The following is a 23,127-nucleotide window of genomic DNA, read 5'->3' on the forward strand; positions in this document are numbered from 1 at the left end:
TATCTTTGACAATTAAACTCTTGAGCCTTTTTTCCCCACAGATGCTGCCTGACACACTGAGTTACTCCAGCATCATGGTGTGAGTGTATTTTTCCCCACAGATGCTGCCTGACACACTGAGTTACTCCAGCATATTTGTGTGTGTGTTGTATTTTTCCCCACAGATGCTGCCTGACCCACCGAGCTACTCCAGCATCTTTGTGTGTGTATTTTTCCACAGATGCTGCCTGGCCCACCGAGCTCCTCCTCCAGCAGCAGCTCCTTTATTTTTTTGTAAACAACGTGTCAACTGGTTTCTCTACCGCCACGACATCGTACTCGGGGAAAACGAAACCTAACGAACTGAAAGCAACAGTTTGTACGTCTGCTCTCTGCTGCGTGTTGTACCAAGGATCAGATCCGCTCCATGAGATTCGCTTGAACAGACTGTATCAGTGGACTCTCAGTAAAAACAGCGAGCATGGAGAAGCTGGGACTCAACATTCTCCACCTCTTAATGTTGCAACCTGGTATTTATTATTCTATTATATTCTCTGTGCGCTATTAATATTCTATTATGTTCTTTGCATTCGCTCAACTCCACAAATACCTTGTTGCTTTAGTTCCCTTGTTAGTGCAAACGTTCACCAGCTTTGCAAGCACATTAGTCTGCTGGAGCTGCAGTCACAAACAGAAACCTGGAACAAACAAAGACCTGGGACACAAACGGCTGGACTACTCAGCGGGCCAGGAATTTTTTTTTAAATTTATTTTATTAGAAGCAATTGTACAGGAATAAGACAGTTGACATAAGTTATACAATTATTGTCAACTTCATTTTTAACATTGAAACCTAAATTAAAGAAAAATTTTTTTTAAATTGAAAAATGAAGAAAAATAAGTAAAATAAAAGAAAGAAAAGAAAAGACCACTAAACTGCCAAAGAAGTGGAAGAGGAAAGAAAATAAATTAGAAACAGGAAGAGTGAGATATACTCCCTTCCCTCTCACCCATCCCTGGCATCGGTTTTACATTTATGTTTAACCATTTAGTTGTTACAGGCGACCATGTATTGAGAAATTGATCAAAAAGGAACTGCAGATGCTGGAAGATCGAAGGTACACAAAATTGCTGGAGAAACTCAGTGGGTGCAGCAGCATCTATGGAGCAATAGATGCTGCTGCACCCGCTGAGCTTCTCCAGCAATTGTGTGTACCTATTGAGAAATTGATCTGCTTTTTCAGCCAAGACAAGCCTAATGTTTTTTTTTAAATGTAGTGTCTCGGACATATCAGGAGTTACTCCAGCTTTTTGTGACCACGGTTTAAACCAGCGTCTGCTGTTCCTTTGCACACTGCTGGAAAAACTCAAGCGGGGGTTGCATTGCAGTTATATAAGACTATGGTGAGGCCACATTGTGCTCAGTTCTGGGCACTAATGTTGCAGGAAAGATGTTGTCAAGCTGGAAAGGGTGCAGAGATGATTTACCAGGATGTCGCCAGGACTAGAGGGTCTGAGCTACACTCGTTTGAAGAAGGGTCTCGATCCGAAACGTCACCCATTCCTTTCTCTCTAGCGATTCTGCCTGTCTGTCCCGCTGAGTTACTCCAGCATTTCGTGTCTATCTTTGAGCTATAGGTTGCGCAGGCTGGAACTCTATTCCTTGGAGTGCAGGAGGGTGAGGGGGTGATTCTATAGAGGTGTACAACATCATTTGAGGAATAGACCAGGTGGAGATGCACTGAGTCTCTTGCCCAGAGTAGGTGAATTAAGGACATAGGTTTAAAGTGAAGGGGAAAAGATTTAATAGGAATCCGAGGGGTAACTTTTTTTCTACAAGGGGTGGTGGGTGTATGGAACAAGCTGCCAGAGGGGGTAGTTGAGGCTGGGACTTACAACATTTAGAAACATAGACATAGAAACATAGATTAGAAATGCGTGCAACAAAGGCAAAACGGTTATAATGGGTGACTTCAATCTACATATAGATTGGGTGAATCAAATTGGCAGGGGTGCTGAGGAAGAGGATTTCTTGGAATGTATGCGGGACAGTTATCTAAATCAACATGTAGAGGAACCAACGAGAGAGCAGGCTATTTTAGACTGGGGTATTGAGTAATGAGGAAGGGTTAGTTAGCAATCTTGTTGTACGTGCCCCCTTGGGCAAGAGTGACCATAATATGGTTGAGTTCTTCATTAGGATGGAGAGTGACATTGTTAATTCAGAAACATTGGTTCTGAACTTAAAGAAAGGTAACTTTGAGGGTATGAGACGTGAATTGGCCAAGATTGACTGGCAATTAATTCTAAAAGGGTTGACGGTGGATATGCAATGGAAGACATTTAAAGACTGCATGGTTGAACTACAAAAATTGTTCATCCCAGTTTGGCAAAAGAATAAATCAGGGAAGGTAGTACATCCATGGATAACAAGGGAAATCAGGGATAGTATCAAAGCGAAGGATGATGCGTACAAATTAGCCAGAAAAAGCAGCATATCGGAGGACTGGGAGAAATTCAAAGACCAGCAGAGGAGGACAAAGGGCTTAATTAGGAAAGGAAAAATAGATTATGAAAGAAAACTGGCAGGGAACACAAAAACTGACTGCAAAAGTTTTTATAGATATGTGAAAAGAAAGAGATTAGTTAAAACAAATGTAGGTCCCTTGCAGTCAGAAACAGGTGAGTTGATCATGGGGAACAAGGATATGGCGGACCAATTGAATAACTACTTTGGTTCCGTCTTCACTAAGGAAGACATAAATAATTTGCCGGAAATAGCAGGGGACCGCGGGTCAAAGGAGTTGGAGGAATTGAGTGAAATCCAGGTTAGCCGGGAAGTGGTGTTGGGTAAATTGAATGGATTAAAGGCCGATAAATCCCCAGGGCCAGATAGGCTGCATCCCAGAGTACTTAAGGAAGTAGCTCCAGAAATAGTGGATGCATTAGTAATAATCTTTCAAAACTCTTTAGATTCTGGAGTAGTTCCTGAAGATTGGCGGGTAGCAAACGTAACCCCACTTTTTAAGAAGGGAGGGAGAGAGAAAATGGGGAATTACAGACCAGTTAGTCTAACATCGGTAGTGGGGAAACTGCTAGAGTCAGTTATTAAAGATGGGATAGCAGCACATTTGGAAAGTGGCGAAATCATTGGACAAAGTCAGCATGGATTTACGAAAGGTAAATCATGTCTGACGAATCTTATAGAATTTTTCGAGGGAGAACCAGTGGATGTGGTGTATCTGGACTTCCAGAAGGCTTTCGACAAGGTCCCACATAAGAGATTAGTATACAAACTTAAAGCACAAGGCATTGGGGGTTCAGTATTGATGTGGATAGAGAACTGGCTGGCAAACAGGAAGCAAAGAGTAGGAGTAAACGGGTCCTTTTCACAATGGCAGGCAGTGACTAGTGGGGTACCGCAAGGCTCAGTACTGGGACCCCAGCTATTTACAATATATATTAATGATCTGGATGAGGGAATTGAAGGCAATATCTCCAAGTTTGCGGATGACACTAAGCTGGGGGCAGTGTTAGCTGTGAGGGAGGATGCTAGGAGACTGCAGGGTGACTTGGATAGGCTGGGTGAGTGGGTAAATGTTTGGCAGATGCAGTATAATGTGGATAAATGTGAGGTTATCCATTTTGGTGGCAAAAAACAGGAAAGCAGACTATTATCTAAATGGTGGCCGATTGGGAAAGGGGGAGATGCAGCGAGACCTGGGTGTCATGGTACACCAGTCATTGAAGGTAGGCATGCAGGTGCAGCAGGCAGTAAAGAAAGCGAATGGTATGTTAGCTTTCATTGCAAAAGGATTTGAGTATAGGAGCAGAGAGGTTCTACTGCAGTTGTACAGGGTCTTGGTGAGACCACACCTGGAGTATTGCGTACAGTTTTGGTCTCCAAATCTGAGGAAGGACATTATTGCCATAGAGGGAGTGCAGAGAGACAGTTCACCAGACTGATTCCTGGGATGTCAGGACTGTCTTATGAAGAAAGACTGGATAGACTTGGTTTATACTCTCTAGAATTTAGAAGATTGAGAGGGGATCTTATAGAAACTTACAAAATTCTTAAGGGGTTGGACAGGCTAGATGCAGGAAGATTGTTCCCGATGTTGGGGAAGTCCAGGACAAGGGGTCACAGCTTAAGGATAAGGGGGAAATCCTTTAAAACCGAGATGAGAAGAACTTTTTTTCACACAGAGAGTGGTGAATCTCTGGAACTCTCTGCCACAGAGGGTAGTTGAGGCCAGTTCATTGGTTATATTTAAGAGGGAGTTAGATGTGGCCCTTGTGGCTAAGGGGATCAGGGGGTATGGAGAGAAGGCAGGTACGGGATACTGAGTTGGATGATCAGCCATGATCATATTGAATGGCGGTGCAGGCTCAAAGGGCCGAATGGCCTACTCCTGCACCTAATTTCTATGTTTCTATGTTTCTATGTAACTCAGTGGGTCAGGCAGCATCAGTAGAGAACATTGATAGGCGGCGTTTCACGGAGTGCTGGAGTAACTCAGCGGGTCAGGCAGCATCTCTGGGGAACATGGTTAGGTTGAAGGTTGTGAAGAGGGACTATGGGGACTGTAATGATTACTTATGTAACTTTGTCGGTGTTAGATACGTGGTGACTCTTTGTGTACCTTCAGCATTGTATGTAAAACAAAAAATTTCACTGTTCCTAGGTACATGTTACAATAACATAGCATTGAATCATTGTTGGTACACAAAATTGCTGGAGAAACTCAGCAGGTGCAGCAGCATCTATGGAGCGAAGGAAATAGGCGATGTTTCGGGGCCGAAACCCTTCTTCAGGACTGATGGGGGGGGGGGGGGGGGGGTGGGGGGGGGGAGAGGGGGAGAAGGAAGAGAAGGAAGGAAAAAGGGAGGAGGAGGGAGCCCGAGGGCGGGGGGATGGGAGGAGACAGCTCGAGGGTTAAGGAAGGGGAGGAGACAGCAAGGGCTAGCAAAATTGGGAGAATTCAACGTTCATGCCATCAGGACGCAAGCTACCCAGGCGGATCATTGTTTATGCACGCTGTCTGACCCGCTGATTTACTCCAGCATTTTGTGACTTTTTGTGTATTAACCAGCATCTGCAGTTCTTTCTTTCTACATTGATGGGGTTTTTTTAGTTTTGAGATACTGCGCGGAAACAGGCCCTTCGGCCCACCGGGTCCGCGCTGAATAGCGATCCCCGCACATTAATACTATCCTACACCCACTAAGGACAATTTTTACATTTACCAAGTCAATTAACCTACAAACCTGTATGTCTTTGGAGTGTGGGAGGAAACCGAAGATCTCGGAGGAAACCCACGCAGGTCACGGGGAGAACGTGCAAACTCTGTACAGACAGCACCCGTAGTCGGGATCGAACCCGGGCCTCCTGCGCTGCATTCGCTGTAAGGCAGCAACTCTACCGCTACACCTGTAATATCTGATTTGACTGGTATAAACCAGCATCTGCTGCATGGGTGATGCAGCAGTAGAGTTGCTGCCTCACAGCGCCAGAGACATGGGTTCGATCCTGACTACGGGTGCTTATCTGTACGGAGTTTGTACGTTCTCCCCATGACCCGTGTGGGTTTTTTCTGGGCGCTCCGGTTTCCTCCCACACTCCAAAGACGTACAGGCTTGTGAAATTAATTGGCATCGGTAAAATTGTACATTGTTTCTGGTGTGTGTAGGATAGTGTTAGTGTGCAGGGATCGCTGGTCGGTGCGGACTCGATGGGCCGAAGGGCCTGTTTCAGTGCTTAGGTTCTGAGGGAATGTGTGGGGTGGAACTGCAGATGCTGGTTTAAACCGAAGACAGACGCAAAAAGCTGTGGTAACTCAGCGGGTCAGGCAGCATCTCTGGTGAAAAGGAATAGGTGACGTTTCGGATTGAGTCTGAAGAAGGGTCTTGACCCGAAACCTTTCTCCAGTGATGCTGCAGAGATGACCAGTTGAGTTACTCCAGCGTTTTATGTCTGTTGCAGGTTTGGAGGGATATGGGCCAAACTCAGGCAGGTGGGACTAGTGTAGATGGGGTGGGTGTGGGCAAGTTGGGCCGAAGGGCCTGTTTCCATGCTGTATTACTCTGTGACCCTGGCTGTGGTCTCATTATGCTATTACAATTGGAATGCCTGTACATAAGCCTTAAAGGGCCTGATTCCTCACTGTGTGACTGTGACTCTATGACGATGCCCCTAACCTGTGAATGCCTCCCTGTTACAGCATTGCTGTTCACTCTGAGCACAGAAGATACAAAGGAAATTTATGTTGTGTTGGGCGAGAGAGCGGTGTTACCTTGTGAAGCACACGAGAAGCAAGAGGTTGGCTACAGCGCTATCAGCTGGTACAAGGTAAGGACAACTACAGCATATGGGTGCTGTCTGTACGGAGTTTGCACGTTCTCCCCGTGACAAGTGACATGTTCCCGATGTTGGGTGAGTCCAGAACCAGCAGCTACAGTTTAAGAATAAGGGGTAAGCTATTTAGAACGGAGATGAGGAAATACTTTTTCACACAGTATCTAGCTCTCTCTTGATAGCATCCAGCGAACCGGCCTCCAACGCCCTCTGGGGCAGAGAATTCCACACTCTCAACTCTCTGTGAGAAAAAATGTTTACTCGTCTCTGTTCTAAATGGCTTACCGCTTATTCTTAAACTGTGGCCTCTGGTTCTGGACTCCCCCAACATCGGGAACAGTGTACAGATACAGGATAAATGGTCGCCGTTCGTGATGCGGGAGAGGGTTTATGTTTGTTATGGTCGCGTGCACTTGGCAAGGCCACCAGCGTAATCACGGACAAGTCTCACCCCAGTCACTCGAAGAAAGGAGGACTCGGCATGGAGGGGGGGGGGAGACTACCGTGAGGGAGGGGGAAGGACAGTGAACAATGGGGTCTGGGGGGGGGGGGGGGGGGGGGAGAGAACAGAGGGGGACCTGGCGCGGATACTGTGTATACTTTGTCAACGCCCTTTTGTGGCAGCTATTTGCGTACGTTGGCTGTGGCAAGCAAAGAATTTCCCTGTGACTTGTCAAAAAACGATTCATTAATTCCCCCCTCAGGCACGAGGTTCAGAAGTGTGGGATGCAAGAGTCCTCGTGACAGTAGTCACGCCCAGCCACGTAGCACATGATTCTGGCCTGAGACATATGTTGTTTGTGATGTATATTAAGTTCTTGGATAGAGTGGATACGGGGAGAATGTTTCCACCAGTGGGAGAGTCTAGGATCAGAGGCCACAGCCTCAGAACAAAAGGGCGTACCCTTATAAAGAAGATGAGGAGGAATATCATTCGTCAGAGGCTGGTGAATTTGTGGAATTCATTGCCACAGAAGTCTGCGGTAGCTGTCAGTGGGTATATTCAAGGTGGAGATTGCCAGGTTCTTGATTAGACAATAGGTGCAGGAGTAGGCCATTCGGCCCTTCGAGCCAGCACCGCCATTCAATGTGATCATGGCTGATCATCCCCAATCAGTACCCCATTCCTGCCTTCTCCCCATATCCCCCGACTCCGCTATTTTTTAGAGCCTTATCTAGCTCTCTCTTGAATAGACAATAGACAAATTAGTACAGGTGTCAGGGGTTATGGGGAGAAGGCAGGAGAATGGGGTTGAGAAGGAAAGATGGATCAGCCATGATTGAATGGTCGGAATAGACCAGATGGGCCGACTGGCCTAATTTTGCTCCTTCCTATCATTTGCGAGCTCATATACGACTTGGACGTCAATGTATCGGAAGGAAGTGCAGATTCTGGTTTCAATCGAAGATGGGCACAAAAAGCTGGAGTAACTCAGCAGGACAGGCAGCATCTCTGGAGAGAAGGAATGGGTGACATTTCGGGTCGAGACCCTTCTTTCAGACTGAGGGTCAGGGGATAAGGGAAACGAGAGATATAGACAATGATGTGGAGAGATATGGAGGACTATGAATAAAAGATATGCAAAAAAGTGGCGATGATAGAATCTAGGCCAATGTAGATGGGTTGGTTACTAAAGCCCCTGTCCCACTTTCACAACCTAATTGTCGACCTCTGCCGAGTTTGCCCTTGACTCGTACTCGCAGCATGGTCGTCACGAGGTCGTAGGAGGTCTTCGTAACTCTTCCCCACGCTCGTGAGTGGTCTCCGCGTACTCGTGGCCTCAAGTTGGTCGCGGCGCTTTTTACAGCCTGATAAAAAATGCCCACGAGTAAAAAAAAAGGCCGGCATGGAAAAAATGGATACTTTTTATTCGTAGGGAGGTCGTAGTAGGTTGTGATAGTAGCCATAGATAGTCGTAGGTCGGTAACTGGCCCGAGAAATAAAAAATGCAAACATGACATCAATTTATCATGTGATCATTTTCCACTCGTAGATAGTCGTAGTTGGTCTTAGGTTTGGAAGACTACGGTGGAGGGGAGGTCGTAGACATGGCCCTAGGAGGTCTTCTAAACTCGTAGATAAGGTCGTCCAAGTAGGACAGGCCCTATAGTTTGTAACTGGTACTAAACACTGGTAGAGTTGCTGAGTTTGAGGAAGTATACAGCAAGATAGAGATCAACGTCAAACTTATTCGTCATATGAACCAATTAAGTAAAGGGGAAATGAATTGCAGAAATGAGCAGAGAAATAGCAGAAGGGGTTTAATTCGAACATCTGTGAGCACTTCCACTTTGAGAGGTTGGATGTACAGTTAATGCCAAGACCCTTAACAGAGGTGATGTTGGGGGTGCAAGTCTCTAACTCTATGAAATAGAGTACGGAATGCAGGCCTTCATCGGCCAGGGGGATTGAGTGCAAGAGTCGGAAAAACATGTTGTTTCTTTGTCAAACTGTGACAGTTGGAGTTTTGCGGGCACTTCTGGTCGCCTCATTACAGGAAGGATGTGGGCGGCTTTGGAGACTGTGGGGAACAGCAAAGATCCTATCGCGAGCAAGATAGACCAATCGACGAAAAATACGTTGTACGGTCATGGGCAATTTCTTGGGTAATTTAAGGCCAAAAATTCCGTAACCGGCTTCCGTCTCCGCACCAAAGATCTCATAGGATACTAGTGCGGAGACGGAAGCCGGTTACGGAAACATCCTCGTAAACATAAAAGTTATTTGGTAAAAATCGTCTCATTTTCAGAATTATAATTTATTAACACAAACTGTTCCTCCGCAACGTTGATTACACTGCGAGTGGGGTCGGGTCCGGTTACGGAAATGGATTAAAAAAAAGGCTCACATTCCATTCTGTTACACCTCAGCCCATTGCATTTAGCAGGAGTGGTCCATCTTGCTCTGCTATAGGATCTTTGGGGAATGGTAGGGAAACAAAACAAGACTGAACTAAACTAAAGAGGTGTCCCAGAATGCTGCCTGATTTATAAATTCAAACGTTCATAAGGACTAGGAGCAGAATAAGGCCATTCGGCCCATCAAGTCTACTCCGCCATCCAATCATGGCTGATCTATCTCTCCCTCTCAACCCCATTCTTCTGCCTTCTCCCCATAACCCCTGACACCCGTACTAATGGGTGAATCTGAATCTGACCCGAAACACCAACTATCCATGTTCTCCAGAGACGCTGCCTGACCCGCTGAGTTACTCCAGAACCTTGTGTCTTTTTGTGTAAACCAGGTTAGAGTCATAGAGTTTAGAGTGTGGAAACGTTGGCCCAACTTGCCCACACCGACCAACATGTGCCATCTACACCATTCCCACCTACTTGCATTTGGCCCATATCCCTCTAAACCTGTCCTATCCATGTGCAGGTCCCAGGATGGCAGGACTGACATACGATGAAAGAATGGGTCGACTGAGCTTGTATTCACTGGAATTTAGAAGGATGAGCGGGGATCTTATAGAAACATGTAAAATTCATAAAGGACTGGGCAGGCTAGATGCAGGAAAAACATTCCCGAAGTTGGGAGAGTCCAGAACCAGGGGTCACAGTTTAAGAATATGGGGTAGGTCATTTAGGACTGAGATGAGGAAAAACTTTCTCACGCAGAGAGTTGTGAATCTGTGGAATTCTCTGCCACAGAAGGCAGTGGAGGCCAATTTTACTTCGGACTCACGTGAGTGACTACGTGAAGAACCCGCCAGGATGCATGCGTGTCATATCGTTTCACGCATTGCGAAACGGCAGGCGGGGGAGCTTTCCCCCGCAGCGGTAATTTTGAAACCGAGACTGACAGGTAAGTGAATTACTCTGCGGTCATGTTTTGTTTCCTGCGCTGTTTTTTACAGGTGAAACTATGGACAAAAATAGTGTCCACAAGGGCTGCGTAAGCTGGCTGGGGAGGACCGCGGAGTTGCGGGCAGCCAGCAGCAGCTGAAAGCACCAGCATCACCGTGAGTAGGATCAGCTGTTCCCGACTTGGCACCCGTGCCGGCCAGAACAACACCACGGCCGGGCGGGAAGCCTATACGGAACAGAGCCGTTGACTCTGACAAGTCGAAACGGCAGGCGGGGGGAGCGTTCCCCTGCAGCGGCAAGTTTAAAACCGAGACCGACAGGTAAGGGAATTACTCTGCGGTCGTTTTTTGTTTCCCGTGCTGTTTTTCACAGGGGAAACTATGGACAAGAGTCCACAAGGGCTGCACTGGCCGGGAAGAACCGCGGAGTTGCGGGCCGCTAGCAGCGGCTGACGGCACCAGATTACTGTTAGTGGGATCAGCTGTGCCCGACTTGGCACCCGCGCCGGCCAGAACAACACCGCGGCCGGGCGGGAAGGCAAAACGGAAAACTAACAGAGCCGTTGACTCTGATGAGTCCGACTTTGAGGAGATGCCGCGAGCGGCCGGCGACCGTGAGCGCTGGAGCCGAATGGAGCGACTTATGGAGCAGATGCTCCAACGTGACAGACTCCGGGAGATGGTGTCTAGTCACCATGGGTTATACAAAACACCCACAGCAGCACCTTACGTAGGGCTGTACAGTGCATCTCCCTCATCAGAGGGGAGTACTGGGGGTCAATTGTGGGCTGACCCTGAAGGGGGGGTTTGCTGAACAAACAACAAATGTGCAGGGGGTGCAGGAAGGAGAAACCCTACTGGACATGGTGTCCAATTACATACAGCCAGATCAGACTGGAAAAAATCTAGAACAAAAACTAGCATCCAGCATTGATTTCCTATCATTCAAGTAACTGCAGGAACAGGCTGTGATGGACACCACTGCCAAATATTTGGCACCAGGAAATTGTGTATCCCTGAATGTTCCAGTGGTGAACAATTGTATTTGGAAACACGTCGGAGTAGGAGTAGGAGTTAGAAGCTTAGATGTAAAACTCCAGAAATTACTAAAATTACTAACAGCAGGGATCACAGCATTCGCTCGCACAGTGGATGAGAAAGAAATGTCACAAGAACAACAGGATGCACTGGCACTATTCTGCAATACGCAGTATGAGATCAATAGTATCAGAAAGAATGCCATCCGACCTGCCTTAAATCCAAAGTTCGCAGGCCAGTGCAAACCTGGAGACACAAAGCCACCAATATTATTATTTGGGGGCAACCTGTCCAAACAGGTTAAGGAGCTCGATGAGGAGGCAAAAACCCTGGGGCTTATAAAGGCGACAACAGGAAGGAACTCCTACACTCAAAGACAGCACCCTTACGCAGCCACCAGCAGAGCAAGACAATCAGAAGTTGGTGAAAGCTCAAAGGCCGGACATACAGGCCAGCGGTCTTTTTTAGGCCATGGCCCAAATCGGCCTTCGTGGAAAATGCGCAAACCCCAAACCCAAACCCAGACAGCCTCAACCTCCTCGAAGACTACACAGGAAGAAGTAAACTTTCCGCTGGTAACCATGGAGGTAGGTGGGTCTGGTCCCTTACAAATTATAGGAAGTGTGGATAATACACATATCGGTGGGAGATTACACTTCTTTTGGGAGGCATGGAGTGCATTAACAACAGACACTTATATCCTAAACAGTATCCAGGGATATACCATTGAATTTGTGCACAAAAATAGCCCCCCAGTTCAGCATGTACCGAACCGAACGTTCGTACTTTCCCGAAAAGAAAAATTGGAAGCACATGCTGAACTGGTGAGACTCCACGCTAAGGGGGTTATTGAAAAAACCCAACACGATTCTCTGGAATTTGTGTCTAATATCTTTACCAAAAACAAAAAAGATGGTGGTTGTCGCATCATCATAGATTTGACCAAATTGAATACCACATATAGACCCCGACCTCGGGTGGACTATGAGGGGGAGAACTGGATATTTTTAGTGCCTTCCCTCACAGTGAATTCTGCTGTGGGGGGACGTTTCATGTTGATTTCTATAGTGTACTGTTCTGTGTCTTTTTTCTTTTTTCTCTTTTTTGTTTTGTATGGATTTATTGACATTTGTTCTGTTCAATTAATTTAATCAATCTCTGTAAAGCACTTTGGTTCAAATACTGGTTTTGTTGAAAAGTGCTATATAAATAAAGATTATTATTATTATTATTTGTGCAGTATATTCATTTCAAAATGGAAACCTTTGTTGGGAGAAATGGGAGATAAATTGTTTCAAAAACAACATCACTTACAGCACGATGAACATAACGTCTGTTCTGGAATTCCTGGCAGGCCTCCATTATGACGAGGGGCTCAGTTATAGTGCCATTAACTACGCCAGAAGTGCCCTTTCAGCATATCTGTGGCGAGGATCAGCGGCATTCTGTTGGGACTCACCCCCTGGTAACCAAACTTATGAGGGGAATTTTTAATACCAATCCCCCAAGAACCAGGTACTCTCAAAACGGAAAACTAACAGAGCCGTTGACTCTGATGAGTCCGACTTTGAGGAGATGCCGCGAGCGGCCGGCGACTGTGAGCGCTGGAGCCGAATGGAGCGGCTTATGGAGCAGATGCTCCAACGTGACAGACTCCGGGAGTGGAGTCTAGTCACCATGGGTTATACAAAACACCCACAGCAGCACATTACGTAGGGCTGTACAGTGCATCTCCCTCGTCAGAGGGGAGTACTGGGGGTCAATTCTGGGCTGACCCTGAAGAGGGGTTTGCTGAACAAACAACAAGTGTGCAGGGGGTGCAGGAAGGAGAAACCCTACTGGACATGGTGTCCAATTACATACAGCCAGATCAGACTGGAACAAATCTAGAACAAAAACTAGCATCCAGCATTGATTTCCTATCATTCAAGTAACTACAAGAACAGGCTGTGATGGACACCACTGCCAAATATTTGGCACCAGGAAATTGTGTATCCCTGAATGTTCCAGTGGTGAACAATTTTATTTGGAAACACGTCGGAGTAGGAGTAGGAGTTAGAAGCTTAGATGTAAAACTCCAGAAATTACTAAAATTACTAACAGCAGGGATGACAGCATTCGCTCGCACAGTGGATGAGAAAGAAATGTCGCAAGAACGACAGGATGCACTGGCACTATTCTGCAATACGCAGTATGAGATCAATAGTATCAGAAAGAATGCCATCCGACCTGCCTTAAATCCAAAGTTCGCAGGCCTGTGCAAACCTGGAGACACAAAGCCACCAATATTATTATTTGGGGGCAACCTGTCCAAACAGGTTAAGGAGCTCGATGAGGAGGCAAAATCCCTGGGGCTTATAAAGGCGACAACAGGAAGGACCTCCTACACACAAAGACAGCACCCTTACGCACCCACCAGCAGAGCAAGACAATCAGAAGCTGGTGAAAGCTCAAAGGCCGGACATACAGGACAGCGGTCTTTTTTAGGCCATGGCCCAAATCGGCCTTCGTGGAAAATGCGCAAACCCCAAACCCAAACCCCAAACCCAGACAGCCTCAACCTCCTCGAAGACTACACAGGAAGAAGTAAACTTTCCGCTGGTAACCATGGAGGTAGGTGGGTCTGGTCCCGTACAAATTATAGGAAGTGTGGATAATACACATATCGGTGGGAGATTACACTTCTTTTGGGAGGCATGGAGTGCATTAACAACAGACACTTATATCCTAAACAGTATCCAGGGATATACCATTGAATTTGTGCACAAAAATAGCCCCCCAGTTCAGCATGTACCGAACCGAACGTTCGTACTTTCCCGAAAAGAAAAATTGGAAGCACATGCTGAACTGGTGAGACTCCACGCTAAGGGGGTTATTGAAAAAACCCAACACGATTCTCTGGAATTTGTGTCTAATATCTTTACCAAAAACAAAAAAGATGGTGGTTGTCGCATCATCATAGATTTGACCAAATTGAATACCACATATAGACCCCGACCTCGGGTGGACTAAGAGGGGGAGAACTGGATATTTTTAGTGCCTTCCCTCACAGTGAATTCTGCTGTGGGGGGACGTTTCATGTTGATTTCTATAGTGTACTGTTCTGTGTCTTTTTTCTTTTTTCTCTTTTTTGTTTTGTATGGATTTATTGACATTTGTTCTGTTCAATTAATTTAATCAATCTCTGTAAAGCACTTTGGTTCAAATACTGGTTTTGTTGACGTGCTATATAAATAAACATTATTATTATTATTATTATTATTATTATTTGTGCAGTATATTCATTTCAAAATGGAAACCTTTGTTGGGAGAAATGGGAGATAAATTGTTTCAAAAACAACATCACTTACAGCAAGATGAACATAACGTCTGTTCTGGAATTCCTGGCAGGCCTCCATTATGATGAGGGGCTCAGTTATAGTGCCATTAACTGCGCCAGAAGTGCCCTTTCAGCATATCTGTGGCGAGGATCAGCGGCATTCTGTTGGGACTCACCCCCTGGTAACCAAACTTATGAGGGGAATTTTTAATACCAATCCCCCAAGAACCAGGTACTCTCATATATGGGATGTGAGTATTGTCCTAACGTTGCTAAGGAACTGGTCTCCAGCAACAGCTCTGCCCCTGCAAAAACTGACGCATAAAACAGTCATGCTGATGGCTTTGGTCTCAGCACAAAGGGCACAGTCTTTACATTAGTTAAGGCTGGACGATATGACTTCTTCAACAAGAAATATAATTTTTCATATTCACGAATTAGTCAAACAGAACAGACCGGGATCATCAGGCCTCAAAATAGAATTTAGGGCTTACGCTATAGATGCCCTAGTAAGATTAAACGAGAACTTACCAGTTCGAAGTTTGATCATCATTTTATGAGGAGTAAACGTTGAGGGATTACGTGCCCTCCGCTCCCACCCTTGATCATAAAGTTCAACTGGTATCCTCTTCTCTAATCTTACTATGTTCAGTCATTACTGTTATCTGTGATTTCACACCGCTGCTTTGAAGAATGACACGCATGCGCCCTGGCGGGGTTCTTCACGTAATCCCTCAACGTTACTCCTCATAAAATACAGATCAAACTTCAAACTGGAAAGTTCTCATTTAATCTTACTATTCACTGGGTGTTTTCAAGAGAGAGTTGGATTTAGCTCTTGGGGCTAATGGAATCAGGGGATATGGGGAGAAAGCAGGAACGGGGTACTGATTGTGGTTGATCAGCCATGATGATGTTAAATGGCGGTGCTGGCTCGGAGGGTCGATTGGCCTCCTCCTGCACCTATTTTCAAAGTTTCTACCTGTCTAAATGTTTTTTAAACCATCTGCAGTTCCTTGTTCTTACATCGCTAACAAAGTAGAAAGGTTTTTTCCATCTCTGATAAACAGACCAGTCTGAAGGAAGTTCTCGACCCGAAACGTCGCCGATGCCTCCTCTCCATAGATGCTGCCGCACCCGCTGAATTTCTCCAGCATTTTTTTGTCTGCCTTCGCTTTTTCCACCATCTGCTGTTCTTTCTTAAACAAGACCAGCTTGAAAGACCAAAAGGGTCTGGTCACCTATTTCCCTCGCTCCATAGATGCTGCCTCACCCGCTGAGTTTCTCCAGCATTTTTGTCTAGCTTGAAAGACTGGTCTGCCCACTATAGTCGCCAACTATTCACATTGCGCTGTCTCTCTGCTGCGGGTTTGTTGTTTCATAATAAGATTCCTGGCATCGGCAGGTGAAAGATAAATATTGCAAACAATCTCTCTGTATTGTATGGTAGACAGAAATGCTGGAGAAACTCAGCGGGTGAGGCAGCATCTATGGGGTGAAGGAAATAGGCAACGTTTCGGGTCGAGACCCCTCTTCAGACTGATGTGGGGGGGGGGGTGGTGTGGGAAGAAGAAAGGAAGAGGCGGAGACAGTGGGCTGGGGGAGAGCTGGGAAGGGGAGGAGAAAGCAGGGACTACCTGAAATTGGAGAAGTCAATGTTCATCTCTGTGTATGTATAATTAATCAGACTGTAGACTTTTGGACTTTAGAGTTAGGGTGTGGAAACAGCATTTAGCATTACAGTTTAGAGATGGTTTAAGGATACAGCTCGCGCACGCGCGGAAGCAGGCCCTTTGGAGTAGATGGGCCAAATGGCCCACTTCTGAACAGATCACTTATGGGGAGAGCACATGTGACAATCAACTGAACTACCATGGGTAGGGCTGAATGGGCTGAATGGCCTAATTCTTGTATCTCTTATGGGGTTATTTTTGGAAATGCTTGCACGCAATGTGGGAAGAGGAACTGAAACTCAAAACGCTCTTCGTGGTGGGTGGGGACTGCCACAGAAAACCAAACCCCAGCTAATGTGTTAATAACCCCAGGAATTACCCAGTGCAATTCCATTGTTTCAAGTCATGTATTGTCTTTCCGCAACTGGATAGCACGCAACAAAAATTTCGGTGCACGTGATAATAAACTACACTAAAGAGTCTTAGAGTGAGACTGCGTGGAAACAGGCCCTTCAGCCCAATCTGCCCGTGCCGCCCAAAAATGCCCCATCTACACTAGTCCCATCTGCCTGCGTTTGGCCCATATCCCTCTAAACCGGTCCTATCTATGTACCATGTCCAAAGATTTCTTCATCAGCGGTCACTCGGAACGAGTATGACTGTCCTCTCCTGAGGACACCTGTGCGTGACTTTGTTTAACGTGGGGAGACTGGTGCACAGACAGCCACCCCACGGTCCTTGACAGATCTGGGTCAGGATCCAGTGGCATGGAGTCCAAGACGACCTGGAGACCCTTTTCTGCTGCAGCCTTCATCCGCCTTCCCAGCCGTTGTGACGCTCCACTAAGGTCAGCCATCGTCCTCCGCCTGTTCCACCGTTGAGATCTTGGTTGGATTGCTCTTTGTCAGGGACCTACCCCCTCGACCTTACCGCCATGGGTGGCCCTACCAGGAGCACAGCTCCAGACGGCATCGCTCTCAGGATCTCAGGACCACACAAGCTTCTCCACCACGACAAGGTGACAATCCACGGAGAAGAAATGTTTCTTAAACGTTGCGATAGTCCCTGCCTCAACTACCTCCTCTAGCAGCTCGTTTCATACTACCACCACCCTCTGTGTGAGAAAGATACCCCTCAGGTTCCTATTAAATCTTTCCGCCCTCTTCTTAAACCTATGTCCTCTGGTCCTCGATTCCCCTACCCTGGGCATGAGACTGTGTGTCTACCCGATCTATTCCTCTCATGATTTTATACACCTTTATAGGATGACCCCTCATCCTCCTGCGCTCCAAGGTATAAAGTCCCAGCCTGCTCAACCTCTCCCTTTAGCTCAGGCCCTCGAAACTTGTCACTGGAACTGTTGACTGTCTTTACAGTTGGCAATACACCTATTGGCACATATCCAAGTTTTAAATAATGCCCCCTTTGTTCACTTAATCAGCGTCTGTAAATTCTTGAACTTGCCCCAACTCGAAACCCAAACAGACGACGCTCAAAATAGTTTCAAAATGAACTTGTCTCAACCAGTTTATAAAGAAAAACAGCCCAATCAAGATCAAGGCTGAGTTCATGAAGAACTTGCACTGTTTACAGTTTCGTTTATTGTCACGTGTACCGAGTTACAATGCAAAGATTTTGTTGCGTGCTAACCAGTCAGTGGGAAGATAATACATGATTACAATCGAGCCATTTACAGTGTACTGAAACTTGATAAGGGAATAACATTTAGTGCAAAGTAAAGCCGGCAAAGTCCGATCAAAGATAGTCTGAGGTAAACAAAAATGCTGGAGAAACTCAGCAGGTGAGGCAGCATCTATGGAGCGAAGGAATAGTTGACATTTCATGTCGAGACCCTTCAGAGGACTAGAGGGTGTGAGCTATAGGAAGAGGTTGAGTAGGCTGGGTCTCCATTCCTTGGAGCACAGGAGGGAGGGGTGATAGAGGTGTACAAAATCATGAAAGGAATAGATCGGGTAGACGCACAGAGTCTCTTGTCCAGAGTAGGGGAATCGAGGACCAGAGGACACAGGTCTAAGGTGAAGAGGAAAAGATTCAATAGGAATCTGAGGGGTAACTTTTTCACACAGAGGGTGGTGGGGGTATGGAACGAGCTGCCAGAGGAGGTTGGGACTATCCCAACGTTTAAGAAACAGTTACGACAGGTACATGGATAGGACACGTTTGGAGGGATATGGACCAAACGCTGGCAGGTGGGACTAGTGTAACTGGGACATGTTGGCAAGTTGGGCCAGAGGGCCTGTTTCCACGCTCTATCAGTCTCTGACTCAATTTACAATAACATGTACAATACAAAATGATTCAAAACAAAACCCACCACCATAATGAAAGTCAAACAAATATTATATTCAATATATTATTCAACAACTATTTCCCCATCCAATGATTTGACTGGTTGTGTACAAAGCATTTTATTGTACCCGGTTAGGTGTGATGATAAAGCATGTATAAGCAGGAACTGCAGACGCTGGTTTAAATCGAAGGTAGACACAAAATGCTGGAGTAACTCAGCGGGACAGGCAGCATCTCTGGAGGGAAGGAATGGGCGACGTTTCGGGTCGAGACCCTTCTTCAGACCGATGTCAGGGGAGGGGGCGGGACAGAGATAGAATGTAGTCGGAGACAGTAAGACTGGTGGGAGAACTGGGAAGGGGGAGGGGATGGAGAGAGAGGGAAAGCAAGGGCTATCTAATGTTAGAGAAGTCAATGTTCATACCGCTGGGGTGTAAGCGGACACGAGGTGCTGTTCCTCCAATTTGCGCTGGGCCTCACTCTGACAATGGAGGAGGCCCCGGGACAGGAAAGTCACGTTGGGATCAAAAGCATCATTGGATCATTGACTCTAACTCTCCATCTGTTTATTCCTGTGTAGGTAGGTGACGATGGCATCAGGTTGTCAGGCATTGTTCTGAGGAATTTCAGGGAGAAGAGGGTGAGGAACTATTTAGGATGCACCATGATTGTCACAGCCTCATCCGTCCGTCCCTACACCTTGACCATCAACAACGTCTCCAGTGAAGACCTGGGAACATATCGTTGCTCCCTGTGGGCGCCGATCGGCGAGGAAAATAAAAGCGGACTCGTGAGAGCGACTGTCAAGGGTAAGTTAGACAATAAACAATAGGTGCATGAGTAGGCCATTCGGCCCTTCGAGCCAGCACCGCCATTCAATGTGATCATGGCTGATCATCCCCTATCAGTACCCCGTTCCTGCCTTCTCCCCATATCCCCTGACTCCTTAAGAGCCCTATCTAGCTCTCTCTTGAAAGCATCCAGAGAACCTGCCTTCACTGAGGCAGAGAATTCCACAGACTCACCATTCTCTATGAGAAAAAGTCTGGATGCTCTCAAGAGAGAGTTAGATAGAGCACTTAAAGATAGCGGAGTCAGGGGATATGGGGAGAAGGCAGGAACGGGGTACTGATTGTGGATGATCAGCCATTATCACATTGAATGGCGGTGCTTGCTCAAAGGCCCGAATGGCCTCCTCCTGCACCTATTGTCTATTGTCTATTGTTACTTATGACCTTCGATACATCTTAGGTAAGCATCTCAGATACAGTACAAGTGTATAGCAGCAGTACACTGAGACGGTTTGTATGTTCCACCTGTGACCACGTGGGTTTTCTCTGGGTGCTCCAGGCTTCCTCCCAAACTCCAAAGACGTGCAGGTTTGTCGGTTGATTGGTTTTGGTAAAGTTATAAATTGCCCCTGGTGTGTAGGGTAGTGCTAGTGCACAGGGGCGATCGCAGGGCGGCGCGGACTCGATGGGCCTGTTTCCGTGTTGTATGTCGAAAGTCTAAAGTGGTCAATGCACGATGCTGGGAGTGAAGGAAATGAAACCGACGGGAATCAGAAGTCACGATGATCTGGCATGAATCAGAAACTATTTGCAAGGCAAAACTTCCTCAGTAACCCAGAGTATTTGCATGCGTTGAAGTCATGCCAGATGGAATGCCAACTGAGGGACTGAAAGGTTATCACAGATCGATTTTGTTCGTGGTTCTTAGGTTCACAAGATCGTAGGTTCACGAGATTGATCCCTGGAATGGCGGGACTGTCATATGAGGAAAGATTGACAAGACTAGGCTTGTATTCACTGGAGTTTAGAAGGATGAGGAGGCCCCTTATTGAAACATATAAAATTATAAAAGGACTGGATAAGCTAGATGCAGGAAAAATGTTCCCAATGTTGGGTGAGTCTAGAACCAGGGACCACAGTCTTAGCATAAAGGGGAGGCCATTTAAGACTGAGGTGAGAAAAAACATTTTCACCCAGAGAGTTGTGAATTTGTGGAATTCCCTGCCACAGAGGGCAGTGGAGGCCAAATCACTGGATGGATTTAAGAGAGAGATAGATAGAGCTCTAAGGGCTCTAGAGAGGGGATCTCATATAAGATTGTTAAGGGCTTGGACACGCTAGAGGCAGGAAACATGTTCCCGATGTTGGGGGAGTCCAGAACCAGGGGCCACAGTTTAAGAATAAGGAGTAGGCCATTTTGAACGGAGATGAGGAAACACTGTTTCTCACAGAGAGTGGTGAGTCTGTGGAATTCTCTGCCTCAGAGGGCAGTGGAGGCCGGTTCTCTGGATGCTTTCAAGAGAGAGCTAGATACAGCTGGCCCTCTATTTACCTACTCTGGGCAAGAGACTCTGTGCATCTACCCAAACTGTAGATTGATGATGCATATCAAACAATCACACACAAGCCAGCATCACTTAACTCCACCCCACTGTGACACTTATACTAACACTTGCTTCCAGCCCGGTTCAGTTCGTGCAGCTAGGATGTACTGACAACTAACCATCCTTTATGCTGTTAAAGTCTCAGTGCTGATTAAAGATGAATTTTAATCACAATCTGTGTCTGGTGTACATCTACATGGTGTCAGAAGTGATTTGATCCTTCTGTATATCAGGATTCTTTTATCATTTTTGTGAGTTTTTATTTTGCTTTATGATGGCCTCTTGTCGAAAGCCCGACCCACTGGTCTTTGATGCGGATATCGGCTTGTTCAGGATTGTTACCAGCGGTTGGTGGCCCGTCTCGACCGTGAAGGAGTTTCGATTTCTCTATTACCTACAAAAGGGGTAAGGACATGCACTTCGCGGACACTCTCGTTCACCTCGAGCATCTTGCGAACAACATCCCTACGAACAGGGAAATTTCACTGTGTTCGGTGTTGATTTTGTCTCCACCAAGCAACTGCGCACCCTGGCCGGGCATACTGCCACTGATGTTACCCTCCGGATTCTCTCCTCCATCATCACAACAGGCCGGCCAGACAAACAATCCAACCCGCCTTCAGAGGCGCAGCCGTTCTTCCTGGTCCGTGATGAACTGGTGGTTCAGGATGGTGTAGTATTTATAAATACTTCCAAGAGGCACACAGCGGACACCCAGGAACCAATGCCACACTGGCACGCATTCATAGCCTGTTCTACTGGCCGGGAAAATATATATATTATATATATATATAATATATATTTATATTATGGTATATGGACGCACTTATTTGCTTTGTAGTACTATGTTCTGTGTGCTGAAGCAAAGCAAGAATTTCATTGTCCTATACAGAGACATGACAATAAACTCACTTGAACTTGAACTTGAATGGCCAAGTACACCCGGGACCACATAGCCTCCTGCGCCACTTGCAACAACCTGGCGCCTCATCAGCAGAGGCAGCCCCTTCTGCAACAACCTCCACCAACACTGCCCTGGACGTCGCTAGCGGCAGACATTTTCGAATGGTGCGGAAAGCACTACCTCGTTTTAGTCGGCTCCTTTTGCAACTGGTTTCCAACTGGACCAGCTGACCTCCCTCACGTCTCACGAGATGGTCATCAAGAAGCTGAAGAGACACTTCTCCGCCTACGGCGTTCCTGTCAGCCTGAGAACCGCCAACGGTCGGCAGTTCGCCAGCCACACGTTCCAGCTTTTCGCAGACCGATGGAACTTCCAACACGTCACGAGCAATCCCGAATACCCGCAGAGTAATGGTCTCGTCCCGAACGCGCTGTCAGAAGCGCCAAGCACCTGTTGGAGGGAGCGCGCATTTCAAAGTCAGACAAAGTGTATCTCGACCTCCTGAATCTCAGAAACATTGCCAGAGACGGAACCCTGGGATCGCCAGCCCAGCGACTCGTGTCCAGATCGACAAGACCTCAAGTCCCGATCGCACAACAGCAACTGATCCCTCGGGTGCTGAAGCCTACCGCTGTCCTGAAACGTCTCCAAGAGAAGCGGTCATACGACAGCTCCAGCAGACCACTCAAGCCTCTACTGCCGGGCCAGGTCGTCCGTCTACAAACTCCAACTGGACATTCCCGTCTGGGCACTGTTGTCAGCCCGACTGACGTACCACGATCCTACCTTGTGGACTGTGAGGGAGCGGTATACCGGAGTAGTCGACAACACCTGCTTGCTGTGAGGGAGCCCTGCGCACCGCCTGCCGGTCCCTATGCTCCACCGCTCCAGTTCCAGTTGCCTTCTGTGATGTCTCCCACCCGTCCCCGCATGCCTTACACCCCTCCACGTCCCACCGTCTCCACTAACCACGGGGACTCACCTCCTGCAAGCCTCTCCCGCGCCATCCTCACCTCCAGGCTCCCCGCCTCACCTTTCAGGAGAGGGAGGGGAGGAGGGTTGGGTCCGCACGCACTCGGGCCGTGTTGGCAGACCACCAGACAGATATGGCGAATATATTTAACTCCATGGCCTGGGTGTCCCTTCCACACTTAGTCTATAGGGGGAAGGATGTAGATTGATGATGCATGTCAACCAACCACACACACAAGCCAGCATCACTAACTCCACCCCACTGCAACACCGATACTAACACTTGCTTCCAGCACGGTTCAGTTCGAGCAGCCAGGATGTACTGACAACTAACCATCCTTTATGCTGAAAGTCTCAGTGCTGATTAAAGATGAAT

General features: G+C 47.0%; 1 protein-coding gene across 2 annotated transcripts in view; it reads left to right on the forward strand.

The window, feature by feature from the left end:
* Positions 1-352: 352 nt before the first annotated feature.
* cd83 (CD83 molecule) overlaps positions 353-23,127 on the forward strand; it is a 28,535-nt gene continuing 5,760 nt past the window's right edge. For both annotated transcript variants that reach the window (XR_008725337.1, XM_055654110.1), the window contains exons 1-3: positions 353-509; positions 6,201-6,328; positions 19,061-19,289. Coding sequence is in view for 1 of the 2 variants with exons in the window: in XM_055654110.1 (XP_055510085.1) it covers positions 461-509; positions 6,201-6,328; positions 19,061-19,289 (406 nt within the window). In the remaining variant the exon portion in view is untranslated. The remainder of the gene's footprint in view (positions 510-6,200; positions 6,329-19,060; positions 19,290-23,127) is intronic.

This window comes from Leucoraja erinacea, chromosome 2 (genome assembly GCF_028641065.1).
Source record: "Leucoraja erinacea ecotype New England chromosome 2, Leri_hhj_1, whole genome shotgun sequence".
Lineage (NCBI taxonomy): Eukaryota > Metazoa > Chordata > Chondrichthyes > Rajiformes > Rajidae > Leucoraja > Leucoraja erinaceus.